This window comes from Salvelinus alpinus, chromosome 19, assembly GCF_045679555.1.
Source record: "Salvelinus alpinus chromosome 19, SLU_Salpinus.1, whole genome shotgun sequence".
NCBI classification, from domain to species: Eukaryota; Metazoa; Chordata; class Actinopteri; order Salmoniformes; family Salmonidae; genus Salvelinus; species Salvelinus alpinus.
Genome location: NC_092104.1, coordinates 30429641 through 30453970, shown reverse-complemented (window position 1 = coordinate 30453970; position 24330 = coordinate 30429641). Strand labels below are relative to the sequence as shown.

At 45.1% G+C, this 24330-nt stretch overlaps 1 protein-coding gene across 3 annotated transcripts in view; it reads right to left on the bottom strand.

The window, feature by feature from the left end:
• LOC139545308 (coronin-1C-A-like) overlaps nt 1-24330 on the bottom strand; it is a 53939-nt gene that overhangs the window by 5270 nt on the left and 24339 nt on the right. For all 3 annotated transcript variants that reach the window (XM_071352937.1, XM_071352938.1, XM_071352940.1), the window contains 8 exons: nt 5941-6063; nt 4366-4495; nt 2339-2520; nt 2070-2189; nt 1845-1949; nt 1496-1641; nt 955-1012; nt 505-747 (listed from right to left, as the gene is read on the bottom strand). In XM_071352937.1, the coding sequence (XP_071209038.1) occupies nt 505-747; nt 955-1012; nt 1496-1641; nt 1845-1949; nt 2070-2189; nt 2339-2520; nt 4366-4495; nt 5941-6063 (1107 nt within the window). The remainder of the gene's footprint in view (nt 1-504; nt 748-954; nt 1013-1495; nt 1642-1844; nt 1950-2069; nt 2190-2338; nt 2521-4365; nt 4496-5940; nt 6064-24330) is intronic.

The window sequence follows — 24330 nt, the reverse complement described above, 5'->3', positions numbered from 1 at the left end:
ACATATCAAGGCCAGGGCTGAACTAAAGGCCATTTGATGACTGTTTCAGTGGTGAAGGGTGTAGCAATCAGACTAGTCCTGTGAAAGCACTGTACATACCCAAGGAGATACATACTGAAATGTTGATATACTGATCCAGTCTGGTGTCAACTTTCACTCAAAACACTAGTGGTACATTTCACATACAGAATAATATCCTGGTGTCTGGTGAGTAGTACTTGTTTACATAAAATAGAGCAGTGTTACCCAACTCCTGTCCTCTAGTACCCCGAACAGTACATATTTTTATTGTAGTCCCAAACAAGCACACCTGATTCAACTTGTCAACTAATCATCAGGCCCTCAGTTTACTCAGGTATGTTAGTCAGGACTACAACACAAATGTGTGCCGTTGAGGATACTCTAGAACTGGAGTAAGGACCACTGAAATAGAGTGGAGAGAGACCATGTCTCTCCCATACAACCCAGTCAGAGTCCTCCCCAGACAGAGACAGAAATCCTCACTCTAGATGGAGTGGGCGAGGCAGACTTGTTGGCTGGGCCCCTTTTCTCCGTGTTCTTGCTCAGCTTGTTGTCCAGGATGTTTTTCTTGACCACCTTGAGGTCGCGGTTCTTGCCAGGGACGTAGCCGTTCTTCAGGGATATGAGGATGGGCTCGCCATTCTTCCCCTCGAACCAATCCTCCGCCTCGATGGCACAGTCTGGTCCTGCCGTGTCTGGGTACAGGTCGTCCTGGAACAGGTCAGACTGCAGAGCGAGAGCGGCACAGAGACTGCTGTTAGAGAACGCTGTACCAAACACATAGGGCCCGTTACCTGGACACAGATTAAATGTGTCCAGTAAAACACCCTATAATATTCTATCCCTCAAAACAGACAGTTTCAGTTAAAATGTGGCATTGATTGTTGAAATCATTCATATATCGACTGTCTAGATCAGAATGAAGAAGGTCACCTTTCTGGGCACAGTCATGATGATAGGTTCACACTTCCTTTCGTGCAGTTTATAAAACCTGCCAACATAGAAGCAAAAATAAGTATATTATTCAAAACATCACATAACAGGCCCACTGTCTAACATCCTTTTACAAACACTGCAGCCCAGCCCAATGCACTTCTACTTCCAGGACACTGGCAATACTCTCAGGCAGCCTCAGTAAACATGGAGTTGTATAACTGCATGGTACACAATTCTGGTTGGCAGGGCCGGAGTTAATCTGTTTATATGGAGAGAGCTCTCCTCCAACATGTGGTTATGTGCTGCCTCCTGGTGGACATGGACAGGTAATAGCGCCACATTACAAGTCGTCTTCCGTTTAGGGCCACCTCATAGACCCTCATCATAGACCCAGCCAAGCACCACCCCACTTGGTTCTAGACCTTCCCACTAGACCTTGCTGAAATGAATCAGGGGTGTGCCCAACAAAACATGATATTCAGATATGATAGAGCAGTCCTAAAATGGCTGATCCATTTCCCTATTCAGCGAGCCCTACCTGGCGATCTCACACTTGTTGACATCCAGACCTCTCTTGGGCATGTATCCCATCCCCCTCTGGGGCTCCTTGGTGGTGAAGGTGCTGAGGTAGTGGACAAATGGGGCCTCGTCCGTGATCTCAAAGTAGCGAATGCTGCTGTCACCCTACAAACCACAGATGACGGCCTTTTAGTGTTTGTCTGAATTCCTTTTTTTTTATGACTCAATGAGCAGCAATAGACTCAAGTTTAAGATACAGTATAATGTTTTAGTAATGACTTCATGGATCAAAGTACGACTTGTTATAAGTCACTTGCACAGCAGATCAAATGGATGTGTATGTAATCTTCCGGAAAAACTCCACTCACCTTACCACACAGGTAAACCACATTGGTGTCTGGGTCATAGAAGGGCAAGAGAACTCCATTGCTGGTGTCCATCTCATGCACTGAGATGGCCTCGTCCATGGCTTGCTGTAAATGAAACATTGACATAGTCAGTTAGTGAACAGTCCAGTAACATCTTTAATATAGGGAATATAGGATTCCGTTTGGGACTCGAGTTGTGATGGTGAGGAGGACGGGGTGACCCACCGGGTTCCACAGGGCTAGCTGTCTCTCACTCATACGGCTGAAGCCCGTGGTGAACACGTTTCCGTCCGACAGGAAGATGGCCCTCATGGGCCGTGCCCCATCATGGGCCTTCTCTTTCTCCTGTGACAAAGAGGGTCAACATAATGTACGTACATCCTAAATCCTCACCTCAGAGATCCCTTCAAATTAGATTTTGTTTAGGGAAAGTTACCGGAATTTGACAACCCTATACAGCAGGTTTGTTAGTGAAAATTGTCAGTGGTACTCACCCCTACGATCTCCTCCTTGCGGGGGTCGATGACACGGATGGTCTTGTCCTTGCAGGCAGTGCAGATGAGGCTGCCGTTGCGGTTCCAGCAGGCGCTGAAGATGACGTCAGGGTGCATGTCCTCCAGCTGAATCATGGCTTCGCCCGTCCCCACATTCCAGATGATGATCAGGTTGTCACAGCCTGAGGATTAAACACATTTAACAAACACACAAGAGAAGCATGGACACAATCACTGATGTGGCAAGATAATATCTACAACTCTTAGCTCATTCTGGTTTGGTTCCGACATGGAGGGGGAAAACACGGTGAACATGGTCATTCTCAAAGGGATACTGCAAGATTCTGGAAATTAAGCAATGACGAAGTCTACAGGTAAAGTAGCATACGCTAGCGTACCTGTAGACCTTCAGTCATTTCTCTAACGCTAGTCAGCATTGGCTTGCGAAACTACCTCTTACTTCTGCATGTAAACATAACAAATGACATCCACAAGTTCATTGGAGTCTTGGTAAGTAGAAAAACAGCACAATTGCCAAAATCTTGCAGTATCCCTTTAAGGCAATTGTCAGTGTGTCAATGAGGACAGATGTGCGTTGATCAGACATCTGTGTTTGGGGAAAATTACGCCACAAGCTCACAGCAGGTTACCACTTTTCTCAGAGCGAGGAGGGGATGAGAGCGAGAGAGCTGATGGCGACTGAGAATACAACCACAAAAGCAGAGGCACACAGGCTGAACCAGAACTATAATGATAACAAGGACAGGAGGACACTAGTGTTGTCACGATACCAGAATTTTTACTTTTGATACCATCACAATACCACGGCAAAAAAAGGCATGGAGACAGAAACTTCACTACTGCTCTGTTCAATCGTTAGGCATCTTCTGAGTTCATCATTACATTGGAAATGTTTGACATCAGAGACAGACATGTACGCATTAATGAATCAATTATACAATCAATTTGACTTTATTGGTTAAAACAAGTACATAACAATGGTAATCATTTATTAGTACGAAAATGTATACGCTCAGCAGTGAGTCACTTCGGATAAGAGTCTGCTAAATAACGAAAATGTAAATTTAATTGGAATGGTAAATCTCTATTGATAAACTGGATAAATCAAGATGTAATCTAGGCCTATTCGCAATACAGATGAACGCATATTCAATAGGAGTGTGTGTGCATGCATTGAGTAATTGAGCTCGTTTTGGCTAATTTCATCTGTTTCCCTTCCATTTGGGACTTATAAGCATTTCACTGTAAGGTTGATACCTGTTGTATTTGGCGCACGTGACAAATAAACTGATTTAATATTGTACCGTACTGATCAACAACATTTGCATAGAAGTAACTTATTTTATAAAAGAGTGTGCCGTCTCTTTAACCTCTAATGACATCATTCACGAGGCAAGAGGGGGGCGGCCCGTCTGAGCCTTATTCACACACAGTCAGTTCGCTAAGGCAATAGATCATCTTTGGGAGAGACATGAGAGACCGATTAAGTGAATGAATAAAGTTTGTGGCAATCAGCTTTGAAATCAGCATATTTTACATTATGGTTTGCATATTATCACAAACAAAGTACTCGGGTAGTGAATTGATGTTAGCTTCAGCTGTAAGGTAGCACGGAAAGTTAGCCTACAAAGCAGGAAGCTGACGGAATCTTATTGCATTGTAAAGTGTTCTAGCCTGTATAGACATTGTTTTGCGAACAGTAATTAACAGGTTCAACATTTCTACATGCCGTGTCGCATTATTCAAGTGTGTAAACTTCTGTGCAGCATTAGTGGGGAGCAAACCTGATGCAGCCCAGACTCCCAGTGCAGACTAAGTGGAGCAGGCACAGTGCGCTCGCACTAAAGGGGACCTTCAGCAGCGCTGATACAGACTTGATCCGTGAGAAATTTGACAGAAGTAGCGAAATTAACAAAAATGATTGTACCGAACCATTTTTTATGTTCTAGTATCGAAAAAGTACAGACGTTTTGGTATACCATGCAACACTAGAGGATACCACTCACCAGCACTGAGCAGGACGTTGCGTGCCGTGGGGTGCCATGTGATGATGCCAACCCTTTTGGAGTGTCCCTCCAGGACCACCACAGGCTCAGACAGGCCAGTAACCAGTCCGTTCTCAGGGATCTGCCACACCTGCAGACAGAGACGAGGGTCAGAGATCAGGGCATAGCTAGGGTCAATATAGCATACTGAATTTAAATCAAATTTGTCACCTGCGCCAAATACAACATTTCACCTTACAGTGAAATGCTTACTTAACTGCATTGTTGGTTTAAGGGCTTGTAAGAAAAATGTGTTAAGTAAAAAATTGAAAATAAAAGTAACAAATAATTAAACAGCAGCAGTAAAATAACAAGAGCGAGGATATATACAGGGGGTACCGGTACAGAGTCAATGTGCGTGGGCACCGGTTAGTCGAGGTAATATATACATGTAGGTAGAGTTAAAGCGTCAGAGAGTATGGCTGCAGTTCCCCTGCTGTTACGTGTCGTAAAGCACTAAACTAAAATCGACCGCAGAAAGCTGTACATTCACATGAACAAACTTGTCAAACTCTTCTACATTGACATTACTGTGACAGGAAGTTAGTAGATCACAACCATGAGACTCAAGGGGGCGGCAGAGATCTAAAGTCACTCACCATACTGACGTACATCCTGATTAGCTTACTTCCCACTGACAATACAGCCAGTAGACTACACAAATACGGTAAACATTGCAGAATCAGAACATTGATCTATGGAAATAAAGACTAAAGTTGAAAGTCATTATCTCTATGATCTCCGACAGCAGTAGACTGACATTATGAAAGGCATGTGTTTCAGTAGTCAAACCACAGCATTACTACTGAACCTCTAGACTAATCAGAGCTCCTACTCCAGCTAAAATAGGTCACTACGGATACAGCAGTCTCTCAACAGCAACAGCAGCGCATCAGGAAACGTCATCTAAAGTCAACATTACTTTTAGGGAACCAATTCAGTGTGTATTTCTAGCAGCAATATTAAATGTTCTAAAGAGAGAGGAACCTTTGGCCGTTCAACTTCTGTAAATGCACTCGGAACACTGCATCCATTTCACAGACAGGTCTTCTGGTGTTGAGAGAGTTGCATGGGGAAGTCAACGCCTACAGGTGGGGAAGTGGTAGAAGCATACCGAAGTACACTGAGCACACTGATCACTGCCGTTCACAGCCCAAATAAGGACATATGGAGAAAAGTACAGTACCAGCCTCAAACAAGTTAGTGACCTCAGCCATATAAAAAAGGCTAAATCATTCCCCAGAGCTGATTCCTATACGACTTCTCTCTCTGTGTCTAATCTAATCCAGACTAGAGGGCGAGCCCTGCCTGCACCCATGCTTAGCTACCATATCACTATCTGAATCAGCACCCTTCCCTACGCTATCAGTGTCTGGCCTTTCACAACCAAAACTTGTCATCTCCTGTCGGTTGGCATTGGTTAGAGGGTGTGTGTAGATGGACAGGTTAAGTATGAACAAACATTGCTGTACGGCTCCACTGAGAGGCAGTCTCTGCTGAGGCGTGTGTCAGGGAGAGGGGTGATTGGAACCTTACCATAACTGTGCAGTCCTCCGAGCCGCTGGCGATGACCTGGTCATTGTGGGGGCACCAGTCGATGTCCAGCACAGGGCCTGTGTGACCACACACTGTGGGGTAGGCCTTGTCAATGCGGCCCGACTGTGGAGAAACAAGCAGATACAGACATGAGATAAAGTCACGGATGTCTATGACGCCTGGTGATCTGAGGGAACAACTTGACCTGAGTTTAACTTAAACCATGAAATCACAGGGTTAGGCCGACCAACCAGAGACCAAGTACAAAACAAGGAGTATGCAATTGAGATGTTCCCTGTGAGCCGAGGGCAAGAGGCCGAGGAGGAGGAGCTCAGTCAAACATTAACCAGACACATTTTGACTACCTGTATTTAAATCTGTGTTTTCAACCAAATTACAGTCCATTAATGCATTAAGAGCATAGAGGGGAACAGAGACACAGAGAGAGAGAGAGAGAGAGAGAGAGAGAGACTCAGCCTAGCACGGTCATAGCCTCTAAAAACGATTTCTGTTTGCAATTCTGCTGCAGAGCTATATCCTAGGACTCATTTAGATTACAGCTTACCCTTGTTGAATATGTAAATGGCGTGTTGGTGGTGATGACGTCAGACACACACCAGCAGAAGCTTATTTTTTGCTCTTTAAAGTGAAACCCTGAGCTAACCTCCAATCTGAGCCTCTTATATAATTCCCCTAAACAACACAGGCCAGATGGCCAGGAATCACTTCCCCAGCCATCACACACAAAACAAAGGAGCCAGACAAAGGGAAGGCTTTCCCACCCTATCAGCTGACTTCCTGACGACATCAGTCTGGTCTGAAGGCGGTTACTATCTTGACCTCTGGCCCTATCGTGACTGGAGGATCAGGTGCTCTCCACGGTGTGAAGAATGGGTAATGTGAGGTCTGAAGATGCTGAGGGGGATTAGGGTTGGATTCGGGAGACTGACGCACCCTTTTCCATGAACCCGTCAGTTGATTGCCCAACCAGACCACCACAGAGCCCGACAGTCAGATGATGTCACCGAGACAGAGAGCCCTGCTGGCTGCAGCCATATTTAAAGCATGATGGTCTGCCTCATGAAAATCACTCAATGCCCACAGCCATTCTAGCAGTAGACTGGGCACCATGACAACAATGGTTTCAGAGGGGCTAAATTTAAGTGCTGCATATTCAGTCACAGGGAGAGAAGAGATTTTCCAGGTCTCTACTGTAGACATTAGAAAACATAACAGGGCCTGTAAGCATTAGGCACACCAGCCTTTAATGTTGACTTCAAAACTCAAGAGAAATGCTTAGCATGACCATTCAGATAACCTAAGAGCGTGAAGTCCAAGAGAACGAACATATTCAGGTATGAAGAAACTCTGTCCTCATGGACATGTAAATCGAGGCGTATGTGGACAGAGGGAGGTAACAAACGACGAACCTGAGTGGGCGGTCTAGGCCCTATGTCTAAATGCTTGTGTAACAGCAGGCAGTGGACTGGCCACTAGGACCCAGACAGCCATTTCAGACCAGGATATGAGTCAGTATGTTGTCTGAAGTCTCCTCCATATTGCTCTATTACTTCCCTGCCTGCTGTGGCACTGGGCCAAAAAAGGACTGGCCAGTTCAACTCTGCTGCTCACATGTCACAATACACCACACAGTGTTAGGTTAAAGCCTGATTACAATAGTGGTCAGTGAGTCACAGTAGCTCAACACAAACTAAAATGAATCTCTTTCATTTTGGGAGTGCCAGACATGGCCATGGGGATAGTGGTCATAGAAGACTGTCAATTGGTTCACACCACAACACACTGCCCAGGACACAATCACAGCCCTCCCTACAGCAGCGCTGGGCCGTGACACAAACTCCAATATCAGTGATCAAAGTCTGAGTGTACTATACCTGTGTGTGTATATGAATCTAAAAATCACATGACCATGCCTCGCCCTGTCCAGAGAACACTCCCGGAAATCTAACAGAATAATCAGCAGCTGTTCTGGGCCTGGGAGGGAAGGATAGGCTCCTCTGAATACATAGCCAGAGAGGGAGGTGAGCAGTTTCTGGAATGAGAGAAAGGTTTACGTGGTTACAAACAGCGGCCCATATTGCAGCAGTGGCCTGAAAGTGATTCTCAATCTCCCGCTGTTGGGGGGGTGGCCTGTTAGCAGCAGGATGTGCAGCAGGAAAGACAAATCAGTGTAGAGGGGGTGTAGGCTAGCTAGGCTATATCAGCAGAGGACCAGGTGTGACAGAGGGATGTAGGCTAGGCCTATAATAGCACAGGATACTGCTCAGTACTAGCATTTCCTCTTAGCTGCTTCGGCCTTGCTCAGATCAACAACATACAGCTAGCTAGCAGCTGTGTTCGAGAGCATCAAACTGATGTATCATGGGGGAATTGTGACTGACTGATATTATTGAGTAGTTATTTATGATGCATGGTGATTTGTACAGTCAGTTTCGACTCGCCTTTAAAGTCGGCTGCAATGTGGAACACGCCCAATGTTTTTCATCAGGCTGGGTGGTTGGTTGTATAATGTCGTTAATGTCAGCAGAGGTGTGGTTTCCCTGGCTTCATGTGATTGTGACATGTTGAGCTGCAGGTTTTCAGCAGACTATTTTCTTCACAGGGACAACAAAAGGTGTGAAGATGGCAGACTAGGATCTGGGTATGTGTAGTACATAGGCAAATACACTGAGCGCACAAAACTTTAGGTTCTTTCCATGACAGACTGACCAGTTGAAAGCTATGATCCCTTATTGATGTCATCTGTTAAATCCACAGACAGGTTAAAAGAAGGCCTGGAGACAATTGAGACGGATTGTTTATGTGTGCCATTCAGAGGGTGACAAAAGATTGAAGTGCCTTTGAACAGGGTTTGGTAGTAGTTGCCAGGCACAACAGGTTGAGTGTGTGAAGAACTGCAACGCTGCTGGGTTTTTCACACAACAGGTTGAGTGTGTGAAGAACTGCAACGCTGCTGGGTTTTTCACACAACACTTTCATGTTTAACAACAATGATCTTTCAACCAAAGGACATCCAGCCAACTTGACAACTGTGGAAAGCATTGGAGTCAACATGGGCCAATATCCCTGTGGAAAGCCTTCGACACCTTGTAGAGTCCATGCCCTGACTAATGGAGGCTGTTCTGAGGGCAAAAGGGGGGTGCAACTCAATATTAGAAAGGCGTTCCTAATGTTTTGTTCACTCTGTGGTATTTGCTGCCTGCCCGTCTCTGTGGTATTTGCTGCCTGCCCGTCTCTGTGGTATTTGCCGCTCCGCTGACATCAGCAGTGTCATGTCCTCTAACTGCTGCCTGGTTCACAGACCCCAGAGAGATTAGAGACAGTGCCCCAAATGGCATCCTAATCCCTATATAGTGTACTTCTTTTTGCCAGAGCCCTATGGGTTCTGGTCAATAGGAGGGCGTTATATAGGGGACAGGGTTACATTTGGTACGCACTTGCAGACTAGGAACATGTGCACAGAGTCTAGGGAGGACCTCGGCACTCTACAGGAGACTCACATTTCACATGGAAACTAATACACACATCTCACACACCAGTTCAATTGATACGCTTTGTTGTTCTTCACCAAAAAAAACTAGGAGTACAGTACAGACTGTCCCCCAACCAACAATCTACATGGTTGACTTGTGAAGAGGGGACAGAGACCAACAGCAGTGAGGGGCTACTGTAGGCCTGGCTGTTAACACACAGTTCACATGACTGCTGTAGGCTTGTTTACACACAGCTCATAGGGCTGCTGACATGCCGTCCAGTGGGACTGAGAGCCTGTCATTCCAGTCATCCCACACCCCAGGCAGCTCTGATAGGGCTGTGACTAATGGAGGGAGCGGGGGTGTTAAACGCACCACTGAGGTGTTAATCGTGTTTGTCTTTGCTATACACAATATGGAATTCCACGGTACGAGAGAAGTACAGAGGATCTCACGTCAAGCCTGAATAAATATTATTTGATAGCGTTGTGATCAACTACAAAAGGCTGGAATGTTGTGTATGGTGAGGTCACTGATGGTTAGGAAAGGACTGCCAATAAACAGATCCTAGCCAAACTGTTAAAACATTTCCAAGGCAGGCACGGCACCACCATGCTGCTGTTTATGAGGAGAACAGACAGTGTACACATCTCACTCTATTACACCACAACTTCTCAATGCATAACCATTTTAGTCATTTAGCAGACATTCTTATCCAGAGTCCAACTTCCTTGATTCAGGTGAACACAGGTAACTAAGCTAGATTCTCAGAGATAGTGAAGAGCAGTAGGATGACTGGCCTGTGGCAACCTGCCTCTGCTCTGACTGAATTGCTCCTCCCTGAGACGCAGCCTGAGGCAGGTATGTATAGCTGTGTTTACACAGGCAGCCCAATTCTGATAAAACATTGTGTTCTTTCCCCTCTTCACTAATTGGACTTTTGACCATTAAGATCAGCTCGGTAAAATGTGATGTGAATAGATGTGATTGGTCAAAAAAAACTATTAGTAGGAAAAATATTGGAATTGGGCTGCCTGTGTAAATGTAGCCAAAAGATACGGCCAGCCTTGATTCTTATTACAGTGTCATAATATTTACCCCCATGTAATTCGGTAACCACAGAACTGTATTGAACTGGAACCATTCCGGAGAAGGTGCCAGGTGAGCAATTGCTAAAGCTATAGATAAGAGGATAGGCACTGATAAATGATGCTTGTAAGTACAGAGAATAGTGCTCTAAGCTAAAGATCAGGCAGAGTACAAGGGCCGGCGACAAGTATAAACACAGTGAAAAGACTGTTAGCTATTTGGCACAGCCCCTTTACATGCCTGCCTTGAGTGACATCACAGAACACTTTCACCAAAAAAAAAAAAAGAGCTGCTCCTGAAACAGATCAAACCAGCAAAGAAGCACGGCATGGCAGACCAGACCACTGGTCATAATCTCCACGGCAAACAGTCCAGTGGGAGAGACCGGAGACTGGGTAGGAGTGTGTTTCATGTAGACAAGGAGGTGGGAGTTGAGACATGTGACAGCCTGTTGAGCAAACCACTGACTTGAGTAGAAAGGATGAATAGCACGGTCAAAATAATACGCAACTGAGGCAACCCATCAAATAAATAGGCTAAAGCCTGAATTGAATAAAGCAATCCAAATGTAAGCAGACTCCGTCCCCAACATACATTTTTCATTGGATTGTTAAATATGATACTGTATTCTGTAAATGACCAGAACACCTAAGGACCTTGACAAGGCTATGTGTTGTATGATATCCTATGAGAGAATGCGTCAAGCAAGCAGACCTTCTGGATAGCAATAAGTGAAGCTACACAAAATTGTGTCTGAACCTCATAAGATATAACAAAACAAAATGGAAGATGGCAAAGTTAACACTTTGAATCCGTAAAACCCAAGAGAGGAGTCACGCACAAACACATCCTTACAGCAAAACATGTGATACACTATGGGAGGGCTCGTACACGCATGCTTCCCCTCTGCGCACCATGGAAATGTCCACCTTTCCGCTTCCCTTTGAGTGTACGGCCTTGAGAGCACAGCTGAGGCTGCAGACCGGTCAGACCCTGGGCTGGTCTCCATGAGAAATGCAGCACAATGAGAGGAGAGGTACAGTACAGGCAAACTGGACACCACTGTGAGGCGCTCTACTCTGACTGTACATGGCTGGAGAAGTGCTCCAGCTTTAACACGTGAATGGAGGGGTAGATCAGAGGGCAGGTGGTCAGAAATTAGTGATGACAGGGCAGGAGCCAAGACCATCATGTGGCTGCCCAGGCCCAGTTAGGTTAGGAGAGCCTTCAGGTACACAAAGGGGGAGGGGGAAACTATTACCTAGGGAAAATGTTTTGTTTTAGAGATCAAAAGAGGAATGAATCCTGGGCCCAGCATGTCTTACAAACCCCATTAACAAAAAGGTTTAGAGGGACATGACTGTCACTCAACCAGCAAAACACTACCACTAGTGAGAAGAAATTATACTTGATTCATTCACAATGTTCCATACATTTCCTTGCCTTTCAGGGGAAAAAAATGAAATTATATACACTGCTCAAAAAAAATAAAGGGAACACTTAAACAACACAATGTAACTCCAAGTCAATCACACTTCTGTGAAATCACTGTCCACTTAGGAAGCAACACTGATTGACAATAAATTTCACATGCTGTTGTGCAAATGGAATAGACAAAAGGTGGAAATTATAGGCAATTAGCAAGACACCCCCAATAAAGGAGTGGTTCTGCAGGTGGTGACCACAGACCACTTCTCAGTTCCTATGCTTCCTGGCTGATGTTTTGGTCACTTTTGAATGCTGGCGGTGCTCTCACTCTAGTGGTAGCATGAGCCGGAGTCTACAACCCACACAAGTGGCTCAGGTAGTGCAGCTCATCCAGGATGGCACATCAATGCGAGCTGTGGCAAGAAGGTTTGCTGTGTCTGTCAGCGTAGTGTCCAGAGCATGGAGGCGCTACCAGGAGACAGGCCAGTACATCAGGAGACGTGGAGGAGGCCGTAGGAGGGCAACAACCCAGCAGCAGGACCGCTACCTCCGCCTTTGTGCACAAATGTGCATGTGTCTGCTCAAACGGTCAGAAACAGACTCCATGAGGGTGGTATGAGGGCCCGACGTCCACAGGTGGGGGTTGTGCTTACAGCCCAACACCGTGCAGGACGTTTGGCATTTGCCAGAGAACACCAAGATTGGCAAATTCGCCACTGTGCTCTTCACAGATGAAAGCAGGTTCACACTGAGCACGTGACAGACGTGACAGAGTCTGGAGACGCCGTGGAGAACGTTCTGCTGCCTGCAACATCCTCCAGCATGACCGGTTTGTCGGTGGGTCAGTCATGGTGAGGGGTGGCATTTCTTTGTGGGGGGGGGGGGGGGGGGTCGCACAGCCCTCCATGTGCTCGCCAGAGGTAGCCTGACTGCCATTAGGTACCGAGATGAGATCCCCAGACCCCTTGTGAGACCATATGCTGGTGCGGTTGGCCCTGGGTTCCTCCTAATGCAAGACAATGCTAGACCTCATGTGGCTGGAGTGTCTTAGCAGTTCCTGCAAGAGGAAGGCATTGATGCTATGGACTGGCCCGCCCGTTCCCCAGACCTGAATCCAATTGAGCACATCTGGGACATCATGTCTCGCTCCATCCACCAACGCCACGTTGCACCACAGACTGAGTTGGCGGATGCTTTAGTCCAGGTCTGGGAGGAGATCCCTCAGGAGACCATCCGCCACCTCATCAGGAGCATGCCCAAGCGTTGTAGGGAGGTCATACAGGCACGTGGAGGCCACACACACTACTGAGCCTCATTTTGACTTGTTTTAAGGACATTACATCAAAGTTGGATCACCCTGTAGTGTGGTTTTCCACTTTAATTTTGAGTGTGACTCCAAATCCAGACCTCCATGGGTTGATAAAAATGATCAATGGAAATCAAATGTGTGATTTTGTTGTCAGCACATTCAACTATGTAAAGAAAAAAAGTATTTAATAAGAATATTTCATTCATTCAGATCTAGGATGTGTTATTTTAGTGTTCCCTTTATTTTTTTTTAGCAGTGTACAATGAAAACCTGCACCAAGCAAGCATAGTAGAGGTCGACCGATTAAATCGGAATGGCCGATTAATTAGGGCCGATTTCAAGTTTTCATAACAATCGGAAATCTGTATTTTTGGGCGCCGATTTGCCGTTTTTTAAATATTTTTTTAACACCTTTATTTAATCTTTATTTAACTAGGCAAGTCAGTTAAGAACACATTCTTATTTTCAATGACGGCCTAGGAACAGATTTTTTACCTTGTCAGCTCGGGGGATCCAATCTTGCACCCTTACAGTTAACTAGTCCAATGCTCTAACACCTGATTACATTGCACTCCACGAGGAGCCTGCCTGTTACGCAAATGCAGTAAGCCAAGGTAAGTTGCTAGCTAGCATTAAACGTATCTTATAAAAAACAATCAATGACTGTCATTGCTCCAATGTGTACTTAACCATAAACATCAATGCCTTTCTTAAAATCAATACACAAGTATATATTTTTAAACCTGCATATTTAGCTAAAAGAAATCCAGGTTAGCAGGCAATATTAACCAGGTGAAATTGTGTCATTTCTCTTGCGTTCATTGCACGCAGAGTCAGGGTATATGCAACAGTTTGGGCCGACCTGGCTCTTTGCGAACTAATTTGCCAGAATTATACGTAATTATGACAACATTGAAGGTTGTGCAATGTAACAGGAATATTTAGACTCATGGATGCCACCTGTTAGATAAAATACGGAATGGAATAAACGTTTTGTTTTCGAGGTGATAGTTTCCGGATTAGTCAAAGGTATATGGTTAGAGAGAAATAGTCGACGCGTTATAATTCCTGTAATAACTTGCGGCTGAATTTGAAAGAGGTTCCTTCGTTATTTTACCGTTCATGTCTTCCATAGAGAATGTCTTGATCTACTTCAAATATGGTCTGTGTTTCGCGGAGGAGCAGACTAACAGGGGACCATGCAGACGAGCTCTGCTTTCTGCACTACAACCTAAGACCCATGAAAGCTGGTGGTTCGTTTTAACATATGTTCATGTTATTTGAGACTAAATTGATTTTATTTATGTATTATATTAAGTTAAAATAAGTGTTCATTGTTCATTCAGTATTGTTGCAATTGTCATTATTACAAAAATGTGTGCATGATATATATAAATACATTTAAAAAATATATATATTTAAAAGCGTCCGATTAAATCGGTATCGGCTTTTTTTGTCCTCCAATAATCGGTATCGGCGTTGAAAAATCATAATCGGTCGACCTCTAAAGCATAGTCCTAATCTTTAAATTAGAAAATCAATGGCACTAATAACAAACAGAACATGGCAATGAGATCCACAGAGAATCTGGCTGACAAACACTAGACATAAAAAAAATCTCCCTCTCCTCCAGGCCTCTCATCTCCAGCCTATCCCTGAAATCACCGGGAACTGGCAGTGCTGGCAGCCAATGACGAGGAAGGGAGGAAATGGTCCTGTAAGGCTGTCAGGCGGGGTGCAGTGAATGGCCATATATGGTAAAATCTGCAGTCAGCAGGACTCAGTGGCAGCAGTGGAGAAAGCAGTAGCAGAGGCAGTATAGGGCTCCTGGAATACAGATTGAGCAGAGTGGGCAAAGACCATTATAATACCCCCCTCTTGCATGTTTAAGAGTTAAGTAGGGAGTGTGTGTGTGAGGGATTCAGTCAGCCAGAAAGAGCCGGCTTTGGGCAAAATAAATAAAAAAAGCAGATAATTTCAAAAATTTGGCGCAGGCAACGTGTCAGTGAGAATAAATACAAATCTATTGAAAAAGACTGCTTTTTAGCCCTTTCATTGATATAAATACATTTGACCGGTCATGCTTATCGGTATATAGGTCATTTTTCATAATTTTGTGGAATTAATTGCAGCGTGTGTATTTTTGTTGGTCATTATGTATCTCATTTAATATATATATATATATATATATATATATCCGCACAGCGTACAGATACAGAGCCTAGTTTGAGTGGAAAATGTGTCAGACAGCGTGAGAGCTGCTGCTACAGTGCCTCAAACAGCTCGTTCGTTACTGTTGGAGTGAAACATGCTTTTTTACTAGTCCAATCATTGTGCAACAATTCTAAATGCAATCGTGTGATAAAAAAAAGTTGATGGCCACAACTAAAAATAGCTAGTATTTTTATTTCTCAGCTGGTAATTGAAGTACGCTTCCCATCCACCATCCAAGTGCACAGGCAACGGTAGGGAGGCTTAAGCGCCTCACACCACTGGGAGTATGCATTTTGAAAACATACTTAATGGTGTTTGAAACCAGAACGTTTAACTTCATATTATAAACTCAGCAAAAAAAGAAAATGTCCTCTCACTGTCAACTGCGTTTATTTTCAGCAAACTTAACATGTGTAAATATTTGTATTAACGTAACAAGATTCCACAACTGAGACAAACTGAACAAGTTCCACAGACATCTGACTAACAGAAATGGAATAATATGTTCCAGTATCTGGTGTGGCCACCAGCTGTATTAAGTACTGCAGTGCATCTGCTCCTCAGACTGCACCAGATTTGCCAGTTCTTGCTGTGAGATGTTACCCCACTCTTTCACCAAGTTCCCAGACATTTCTGGGGTGGACGGCCCTTGCCCTCACCCTCCGATCCAACACATCCCAGACACGCTCAATGGGATTGAGATCCGGGGCTCTTAACTGGCCATGGTAGAACACGGACATTCCTGTCTTGCAGAAAATCACGCACAGAACGAGCAGTATGGCAGGTGGCATTGTCATGCTGGAGGGTCGGCATTGTCATACTGGAGGGTCATGTCAGGATGAGCCTGCAAGAAGGGTACCACATGAGGGAGGATGATGTCTTCCCTGTAACGCACAGCGTTGATTGCCTGCAATGACAACAAGCTCAGTCCGATGATGCTATTACACACCGCCCCAGACCATGACGGATCCTCCACCTCGATCCCGCTCCAGAGTACAGGCCTCGGTGTAACGCTCATTCCTTCGGCGATAAACGCGAATCCGACCATCACCCCTGGTGAGATAAAACCACCACTCGTCAGTGAAGAGCATTTCTTGCCAGTCCTGTCTGGTCCAGCGACAGTGGGTTTGTGCCCATGTGATGTCTGGTGAGGACCTGCCTTACAACAGGCCTACAAGCCCTCAGCCCAGCCTCTCTCAGCCGATTGCGGACAGTCTGAGCACTGGAGGGATTGTGCATTTCTGGTGTAACTCGGGCAGTTGTTGCCATCCTGTACCTGCCCCGCAGGTGTGATGTTCGGATGTACCGATCCTGTGCAGGTGTTGTTACACATGGTCTGCCACTGCGAGGACGATCAGCTGTCCGTCCTGTCTCCCTGTAGCACTGTCTTAGGCGTCTCACAGTATAAACATTGCAATTTATTGCCCTAGCCACATCTGCAGTCCTCATGCCTCCTTGCAGCTTGCCTAAGGCACATTCATGCAGATCAGCAGGGACCCTAGACATCTTTCTTTTGGTGTTTTTCAGAGTCAGTAGAAAGGCCTCTAATGTCCTAAGTTCATAACTGTGACCTTAATTGCCTACCGTCTGTACGGTCTTAACAACCGTTCCATAGGTGCATGTTCATTCATTGTTTATGGTTCATTGAACAAACATGGGAAACTGTGTTTAAACCCTTTACAAATGAAGACCTGTGAAGTGATTTGGATTTTTACGAATTACCTATGAAAGACAGGGTCCTGAAAAAGGGAAGTTTTTTTTGTTGCTGAGTTTATTATGAGGCATGTCTTACCTTGCTTCGAAGTAGCCTAGTCAAAACCAGACCATAGAAACGTGGCGGCAACGGCATCTCCATCAAGTGCCGGGTACTTTTTTCTCCTGCTAATTGCATTATGGAACGAACATTTGAGTATAACTTACTGCCTTGTGCACATTACTGCGCTTATAGTTTATCAACATTTTAAGCTAAACGTTCTGATCGGTTGCATCAGCCTCGCTACTTATAACAATGTAGCCTAATGGTTCTATGAATTTGGGATCCATCTTTCCACAACTGTCCCAGAGTCTGTTTGGAATTGGCCATTTCTTTCTTGCAGAGAACGACAAGCTGACCAATAGAATATGTAAACCTTCCTACTATAGGGGATAGTAGACTGACATAGGCTAGTGATTTTGCTGTTTGCTACTTGTCTTGTTGGCTGAGGAAAAGTAAAGGAACAGCTTAAATATCTTCAAAGTGCACATCGGAATTCGGTAAGAAGGAAGCATTCCGTTGCATCCTCGAGTTGCATGTTAAGATGAATTACCATAATGTAAATGTGATTTGTCATTCTGCGCACCGTGGGTGGATGCTTGAATTAGATTACACACCCAATGCACATGGGTCTGGTACATTTCTCAAATGTCCAGTTCATTTAAATGCTGCCGGTCAAATCTGTCAGGTACCACGAATGGAAACCCTGGTGTGTGTGTGTGTGTGTGTGTGTGAGGAAGAGCATGTGTGTGTAATACACCCAGGGATCTCTTAGGCCAAAAGGGTGAGCTCTGGATGAATGAGGGATTGAGGACTGGCCCAAACAAAACATGGCCGAATCTGATTTCTCTACTGTGAAGAAAGAGTTTTTAAACCACTGGTTGAGAACATGACCTCGTACACAGTGTCTTGGCTGTACTTTTATCCCAAAAGAGTCCCAGAACGGACAGAAGAAACCTACTGACTCAGTCAGAATAACTTTATTGTAACACACTGATCAACACATGGTGACTACACATGGAAAATAAAGACAGAGGCTACTGAGCCAGCCAGTCACCAAGAAGAATTCAACAATTTCATGCTTGACTGACTCACATGAGGGCTTTCAAGGTATGAGAATATAAATCATAAATTGTGGTTTATTTATTTTTTCCCTTAGAGACCCCCCCCCCCCCCCCTACAGAGTTGGGTCAGGCAGATTGAGAGGACAAAGCAGGAATGTCTCAGTGCAGTTGCTACAGCATGCAGTCTCCCACTGCTTCCTTCATATGGAAATGAGGGAATATATTACATTGCGTCAGGCGCTGAGAGAAAGGAGATTGAAAGCATGAGGGTTGAAGACATCATGCATTCAGTCAGACACCTGACACCTCCACACATCCCTCTCGGTCCTGACAGGACGCAGCCAAACATGCAGGCAGCAACAATGAGGCGAGGCGCTGAGTCATCTTGGCCTGCCACAGGAACCACCTCCTACACAGAGACACACCCAGCTCATCTCTGTGATACTGACTGACCAATACCACAGGCAACTTATGGCCACACACATCGATCCACAAGCTCAAGCATAGGCCAACGTGTCCAAGCACACACAGGATAATAGGCAAGTGCAAGGAAAGTATGAAGGGTGAATCTCAAGGCAAAATCTCAAGACACCTTCAGTCAAAGCTCAAACCTACACTTACATGGAGGGTTTATGTGGTTCTCGGACTTAACACCAACCATGCTGGATGTGGATAGGGAGGTAGAACATTTGAAGATAAAATGAGGGCCACAGTACGCATATCAGAAGGGCCATATTTTGGGGATTGGATTCAAGGAGCAGCACCCTCGTTCCACATCCAGCCCCCCTCAGCAGGCCGAATGCTGCGGTGACAAAGAGCCTGGCTGGGAGTGAGCGAGAGACAAAGGATCTGAGCAGCTGGCTGCCCAAACAGGCTGGGAACAGCACAGCATGGGCAGATGGGCCTGTCCACCCTCACATGGGCTATAGTGTGTGTGTGTGCGCGCATGCAAAAGAGAAGACATGGCAGAGAGTCAGAGAGACATGCGAAGACATATTGATCTGAACCCTGTGCCCTGCTATGAGGCTACGTTTGACATTGTGTGTAGGGGTTGAGTCATTAAGATTTTCTTTATTTTTTTTCACCTTTAACCAGGTAGGCCAGTTGAGAACAAGTTCTCATTTACAACTGCGACCATGCATTTAGTTTTACTTGCATTTAAGAGCAGTTGAAGGCCACGGAAGGAGAGTTGTATGGTATTGAAGCTCGTCTGGAGGTTAGTTAACACAGTGTCCAAAGAAGGGCCAGAAGTATACAGAATGGTGTCGTCTGCGTAGAGATGGATCAGAGAATCACCAGCAGCAAGAGCGACATCATTGATGTATACAGAGAAGAGAGTTGGCCCGAGAAATGAACCCTGTGGCACCCCCATAAAGACTGCCAGAGGTCTAGACAACAGGCCCTCCAATTTGTCTATCAGAGAAGTAGTTGGTGAACCAGGCGAGGCAGTCATTTGAGAAACCAAGGCTGTTGAGTCTGCCGATAAGAATGTGGTGATTGACAGAGTCGAAAGCCTTGGCCAGGTCGATGAATACAGCTGCACAGTATTGTCTCTTATCGATGGCGGTTATATCATTTAGGACCTTGAGCGTGGCTGAGGTGCACTCATGACCAGCTCAGAAACAAGATTGCATAGCGGAGAAGGTATGGTGGGATTTGAAATGGTCGGTGAGGTGTTTGTTAACTTGGCTTTCAAAGACTTTAGAAAAGGCAGGGCAGGACAGATATAGGCCTGTAACACTTTGGGTCTAGAGTGTCTCCCTTTTTGAAGAAGGGGATAAAGGCGGCAGCTTTCCAATCTTTGGGGATCTCAGACGATACGAAAGAGGTTGAACAGGCTAGTAAAAGCGGTTGCAACAATTGCGGCGGATAATTTTAGAAATAGAGGGTCCAGATTGTCTAGCCCAGCTGATTTGTAGGGGTCCAGATTTTGCAGCTCTTTTAGAACATCAGCTATCTGGAGTTGGGTGAAGGAGAAAGAAAACAGCAACTGATTTTAGGTGTTGTAAGTCGCTCTGGATAAGAGCGTCTGCTAAATGACTTAAATGTAAATGTAAATGTAAATGGGGGAGGCTTGGGAAAGTTGCTGTGGAGGGTGCAGAGCTTTTGACCGGGATAGGGTTAGCCAGGTGGAAAGCATGGCCAGCCGTACAAAAATGCTTATTGAAATTCTCAATTATCGTGGATTTATCGTGGTGACTGTGTTTCCTAGCCTCGGTGCAGTGGGCAGCTGGGAGGAGGTGCTCTTACTCTCCATGGACTTTAGTGTCCCAGAACTTTTTGGAGTTTGTGCCACAGGATGCAAATTTCTGTTAGGAAAGCAAAGGCTAGCTTTTTCAAACTGCCTGTGTATATTGGTTCCTAACTTCCCTGAAAAGTTACATATCGCGGAGGCTATTCGATGCTAATGCAGTACGCCACAGGATGTTTTTGTGCTGGTCAAGGGCAGTCAGGTCTGGAGTGAGCCAAAGGCTATATCTGTTCCTGGTTCTATATTTTTTGAAAGGGGCATGCTCATTTAAGATGGTGAGGAAGGCACTTTTAAAGAATAACCAGGCATCCTCTACTGATGGAATGAGGTCAATATCCTTACAGGATACCCGGGCCAGGTCGATTAGAACGGCCTGCTCGCTGAAGTGTTTTAGGGAGCGTTTGACAGTGATGAGGGGTGGTCATTTGACCGAAGACCCATTACGGACGCAGGATATGAGGCAGTGAACGCTGAGATCCTGGTTGAAGACAGCAGAGGTGTATTTAGAGGGCAGGTTGGTCAGGATGATATCTATGAGGGTGCCCATATTTACGGATTTGGGGTTATACATGGTAGGTTCATTGATAATTTGTGTGAGATTGAGTGCATCTAGCTTAGATTATAGGACGGCCGGGGTGTTAAGCATGTCCTAGTTTAGGTCACCTAACAGTACGAGCTCTGAAGATAGATGGGGGGCAATCAATTCACATATGGTGTCCAGGGCACAGCTGGGGGCTGAAGGTGGTCTATAACAAGCGGCAACAGTGAGAGACTTGTTGCTGGAAAGGTGGCTTCTTAAAAGTAGAAGCTCGAATTGTTTGGGCACAGACCTGGATAGGATGACAGAACTCTGCAGGCTAACTTCGCCCCGTTTGGCAGTTCTATCTCGTCGGAAAATGTTATAGTTGGGGGTGGAAATTTCAGGATTTTGGGTGGCCTTCCTAAGCCAGGATTCAAACATGGCTAGGACATCCGGGTTGGCAGAGTATGCTAAAGCAGTGAATAAAACAAACTTAGTGAGGAGGCTTCTATTGTTAACATACATGAAACCAAGGCTTTTACGGTTACAGAAGTCAACAAATGAGCACCTGGGGAATAGGAGTGGAGCTAGGCGCTGCTGGGCCTGGATTAACCTCTACATCAGAGGAACAGAGGAGGAGTAGGATAAGGGTACGGCTAAAGGCTATAAGAACTGGTCGTCTAGTGTGTTCGGAACAGAGAGTAAAAGGATCAGGTTTCTGGGTGCGGAAGAATAGATTCAAGGCATAATGTACAAACAAGGGTATGGTAGGATGTGAATACTGTGGAGGTAAACCTAGGCATTGAGTGACGATGAGAGGTTGTGTCTCTAGAGACACCATTTAAAAACCAGGTGAGGTCACAGCATGTGTGGGAGGGGGAACAAAAGGGCTAGCTAAGGCATATTGAGCAGGGCTGGAGGCTCTACAGTGAAATAAGATAATAAACACTAACCAAAACGGACAAGGCATATTGACATTAGGGAGAGCAATGCGTAGCCGGGTGATCATAGGGTCCAGTGATTAGCTAGGTGAGCTATAGAAACGGCAACTCAAACAGCTAGCAGGCCGGGGCTAGCAGAAGGCCCTTAGGGGGACGTCGCAACGGAAGAGTCTGTTGAAGCCCCCTCGGACGGTTACGTCGGCACACCAGTCGTGATGGATCGGCAGGGAACTGTGTAGGCAGTAAAAAGGTCCAGGCCAATTGGCAAAATAGGTATTGTAGCCCAAGAAATTGGCTGACGGACCTCTTCAGCTAGCCGGGAGGTGGGCCTAGCTCGGGGCTAGCTCCAGGAGAAGCCACTCGGATAGCAGCTAGCTGCGGTGATCATGTGTAAAGGTTCACAGATTGCGGTAGGAATCCGGAGATGTGGTAGAGAAAAAGCAGTCCGATATGCTCTGGGTTGAATCGCACTGTGCAGACTGGCAGGAGTTGACCGGGCTGAGGTTAGCTGATGACCGCTAGCAGTGGCTGACTACTAGCTAGTAGATAGTTAGCTTCTGTTGGGGATTCCAGTTCTAAAGTATAGAAAATAGCAGATCCATACCACATTGGGGGAGGCGGGTTGCAGGAGAGTATGTTGAAATTGAGGTTAAAAATATATACAAATGTCTTGTCGTGTCCCGTGTATGTCTGACTGCTACGCCATCTTGGATAGACCACCACACTGGGAGTGCCTGTTTTGTTGAGGAAGAAATACTCAGCTAAGCCATGATCAGAATACCTAGAGCTCCATAGCCTCATTCAAATCAGAAAGGTCATCTGTAAAATCAGGAAGTTGTCTCCAAATCTATGGCGCAAAGTCATTTTAAAAGGCTGCTGTTGCAGAAGACAACCCTGAAACCCTGATACTGCAGTGTTAATAAATGCAGTGTAACATTCCTGTTTGTAGAGTAGTATTCTCCACGCTGCCATAGAGATAGATGTGTGTTCTCTAAACTTAAATGGAGACAGCAGCCTGAACCTACCCTTTCTCTGAAATATTACATTTTTGGTAACCAAAGCCACAAGCCAAATAATTCAAAACACTTAATGGCCATTTGAAACGATATTCACTTTTCTTAGTGTTTTAGAGCATAGCCTGTTGATGGAACATTAAAAGGAGATTAGTCCATGCTGCCAGCCAGTATGTAATCAGATCTGAAAACATGGGAGCCTTTTTTAATCCTCAGCTTGCGGAAATTGCCCTTCACTCTGCGCGTAAAAGCAATCACTCTGTCCACTTTTAATTCACCAGTCAAAGCAGACTTTGTCCTACGAACACACCCTCAAGCCCAAATTTAAATAAAGTATTTTTTTACGCGCATGAACGAGCACGTACACGCTGGAATTAGAATGCACAGGAGTAAATGAGAGAACAGACGGGCCATGAGGGTCAATGGCGTCAAATTATAAAGCAAGTCTATTTTATCCTTGCTTCTACGCGGTTCAATGCTGGTAAAATAAGCAGATAAATTGCATGGTTCGTTTATAGAAAAGGGATTATGATCTTCCCTATGCTAAGTAGACTATAGTAGTTTAAATGTATTGGGCTGTAAGAAGGTTTATCAGTCAAATAGGCTACATATTTGAAAACAATTGCAGCCTACCAGTGTTGATTTCGATCATAGTAGGCATATAGCCTAGGCAGGCTACAGCTGGGAAACTCAAGGAACTCTGATTTCAAGAGAGCATACTGTTATGTAGACGAATGAGACTAAGCGAATTCTATAAACTGCTCGGGTGTACTAGCTACAACTCTCCTCACGTTCGTGAGCTAACAACTGTTTAGCGCAGGCAGGTACAGTTGATCCCGTAGGACATAAGGTGAGTCAAAAGAAACAAAATCACAAGAGCTACATAGCAAACACAAATACAACTTAGTTGACATTCGCTACATAGTGTTTGAATTGACCCTCTACTCACGTGCAGATGTTGATGCCGTTGACGGCTTTACTGTACAGAGTCAGGGTCAAACCCACAGTAGAATGATCCCTCAGAAGTCAGAGAATCAAAAGCCAGTCTAGCCCAATTATGTATATAAACTATGAATTGCTGATGCTATGCATTGGCCAACAATAGCCTTTTTTGAAGTCACTGGTCGGCCATATTGGCACTCCCCAGAAGAAGCAGTCATCCATAGGAATTCTACAGTATTTCAATGACATGTTAAGGACAAAATTACATGCATTTAAGTTTGTGTTGTAGTGGGCACAGTAACATTATAACTTTTTAAAAAATTATACTTTACGGGGAAAAAAATATTTTAAGATGTTTAGCTCACATAATAT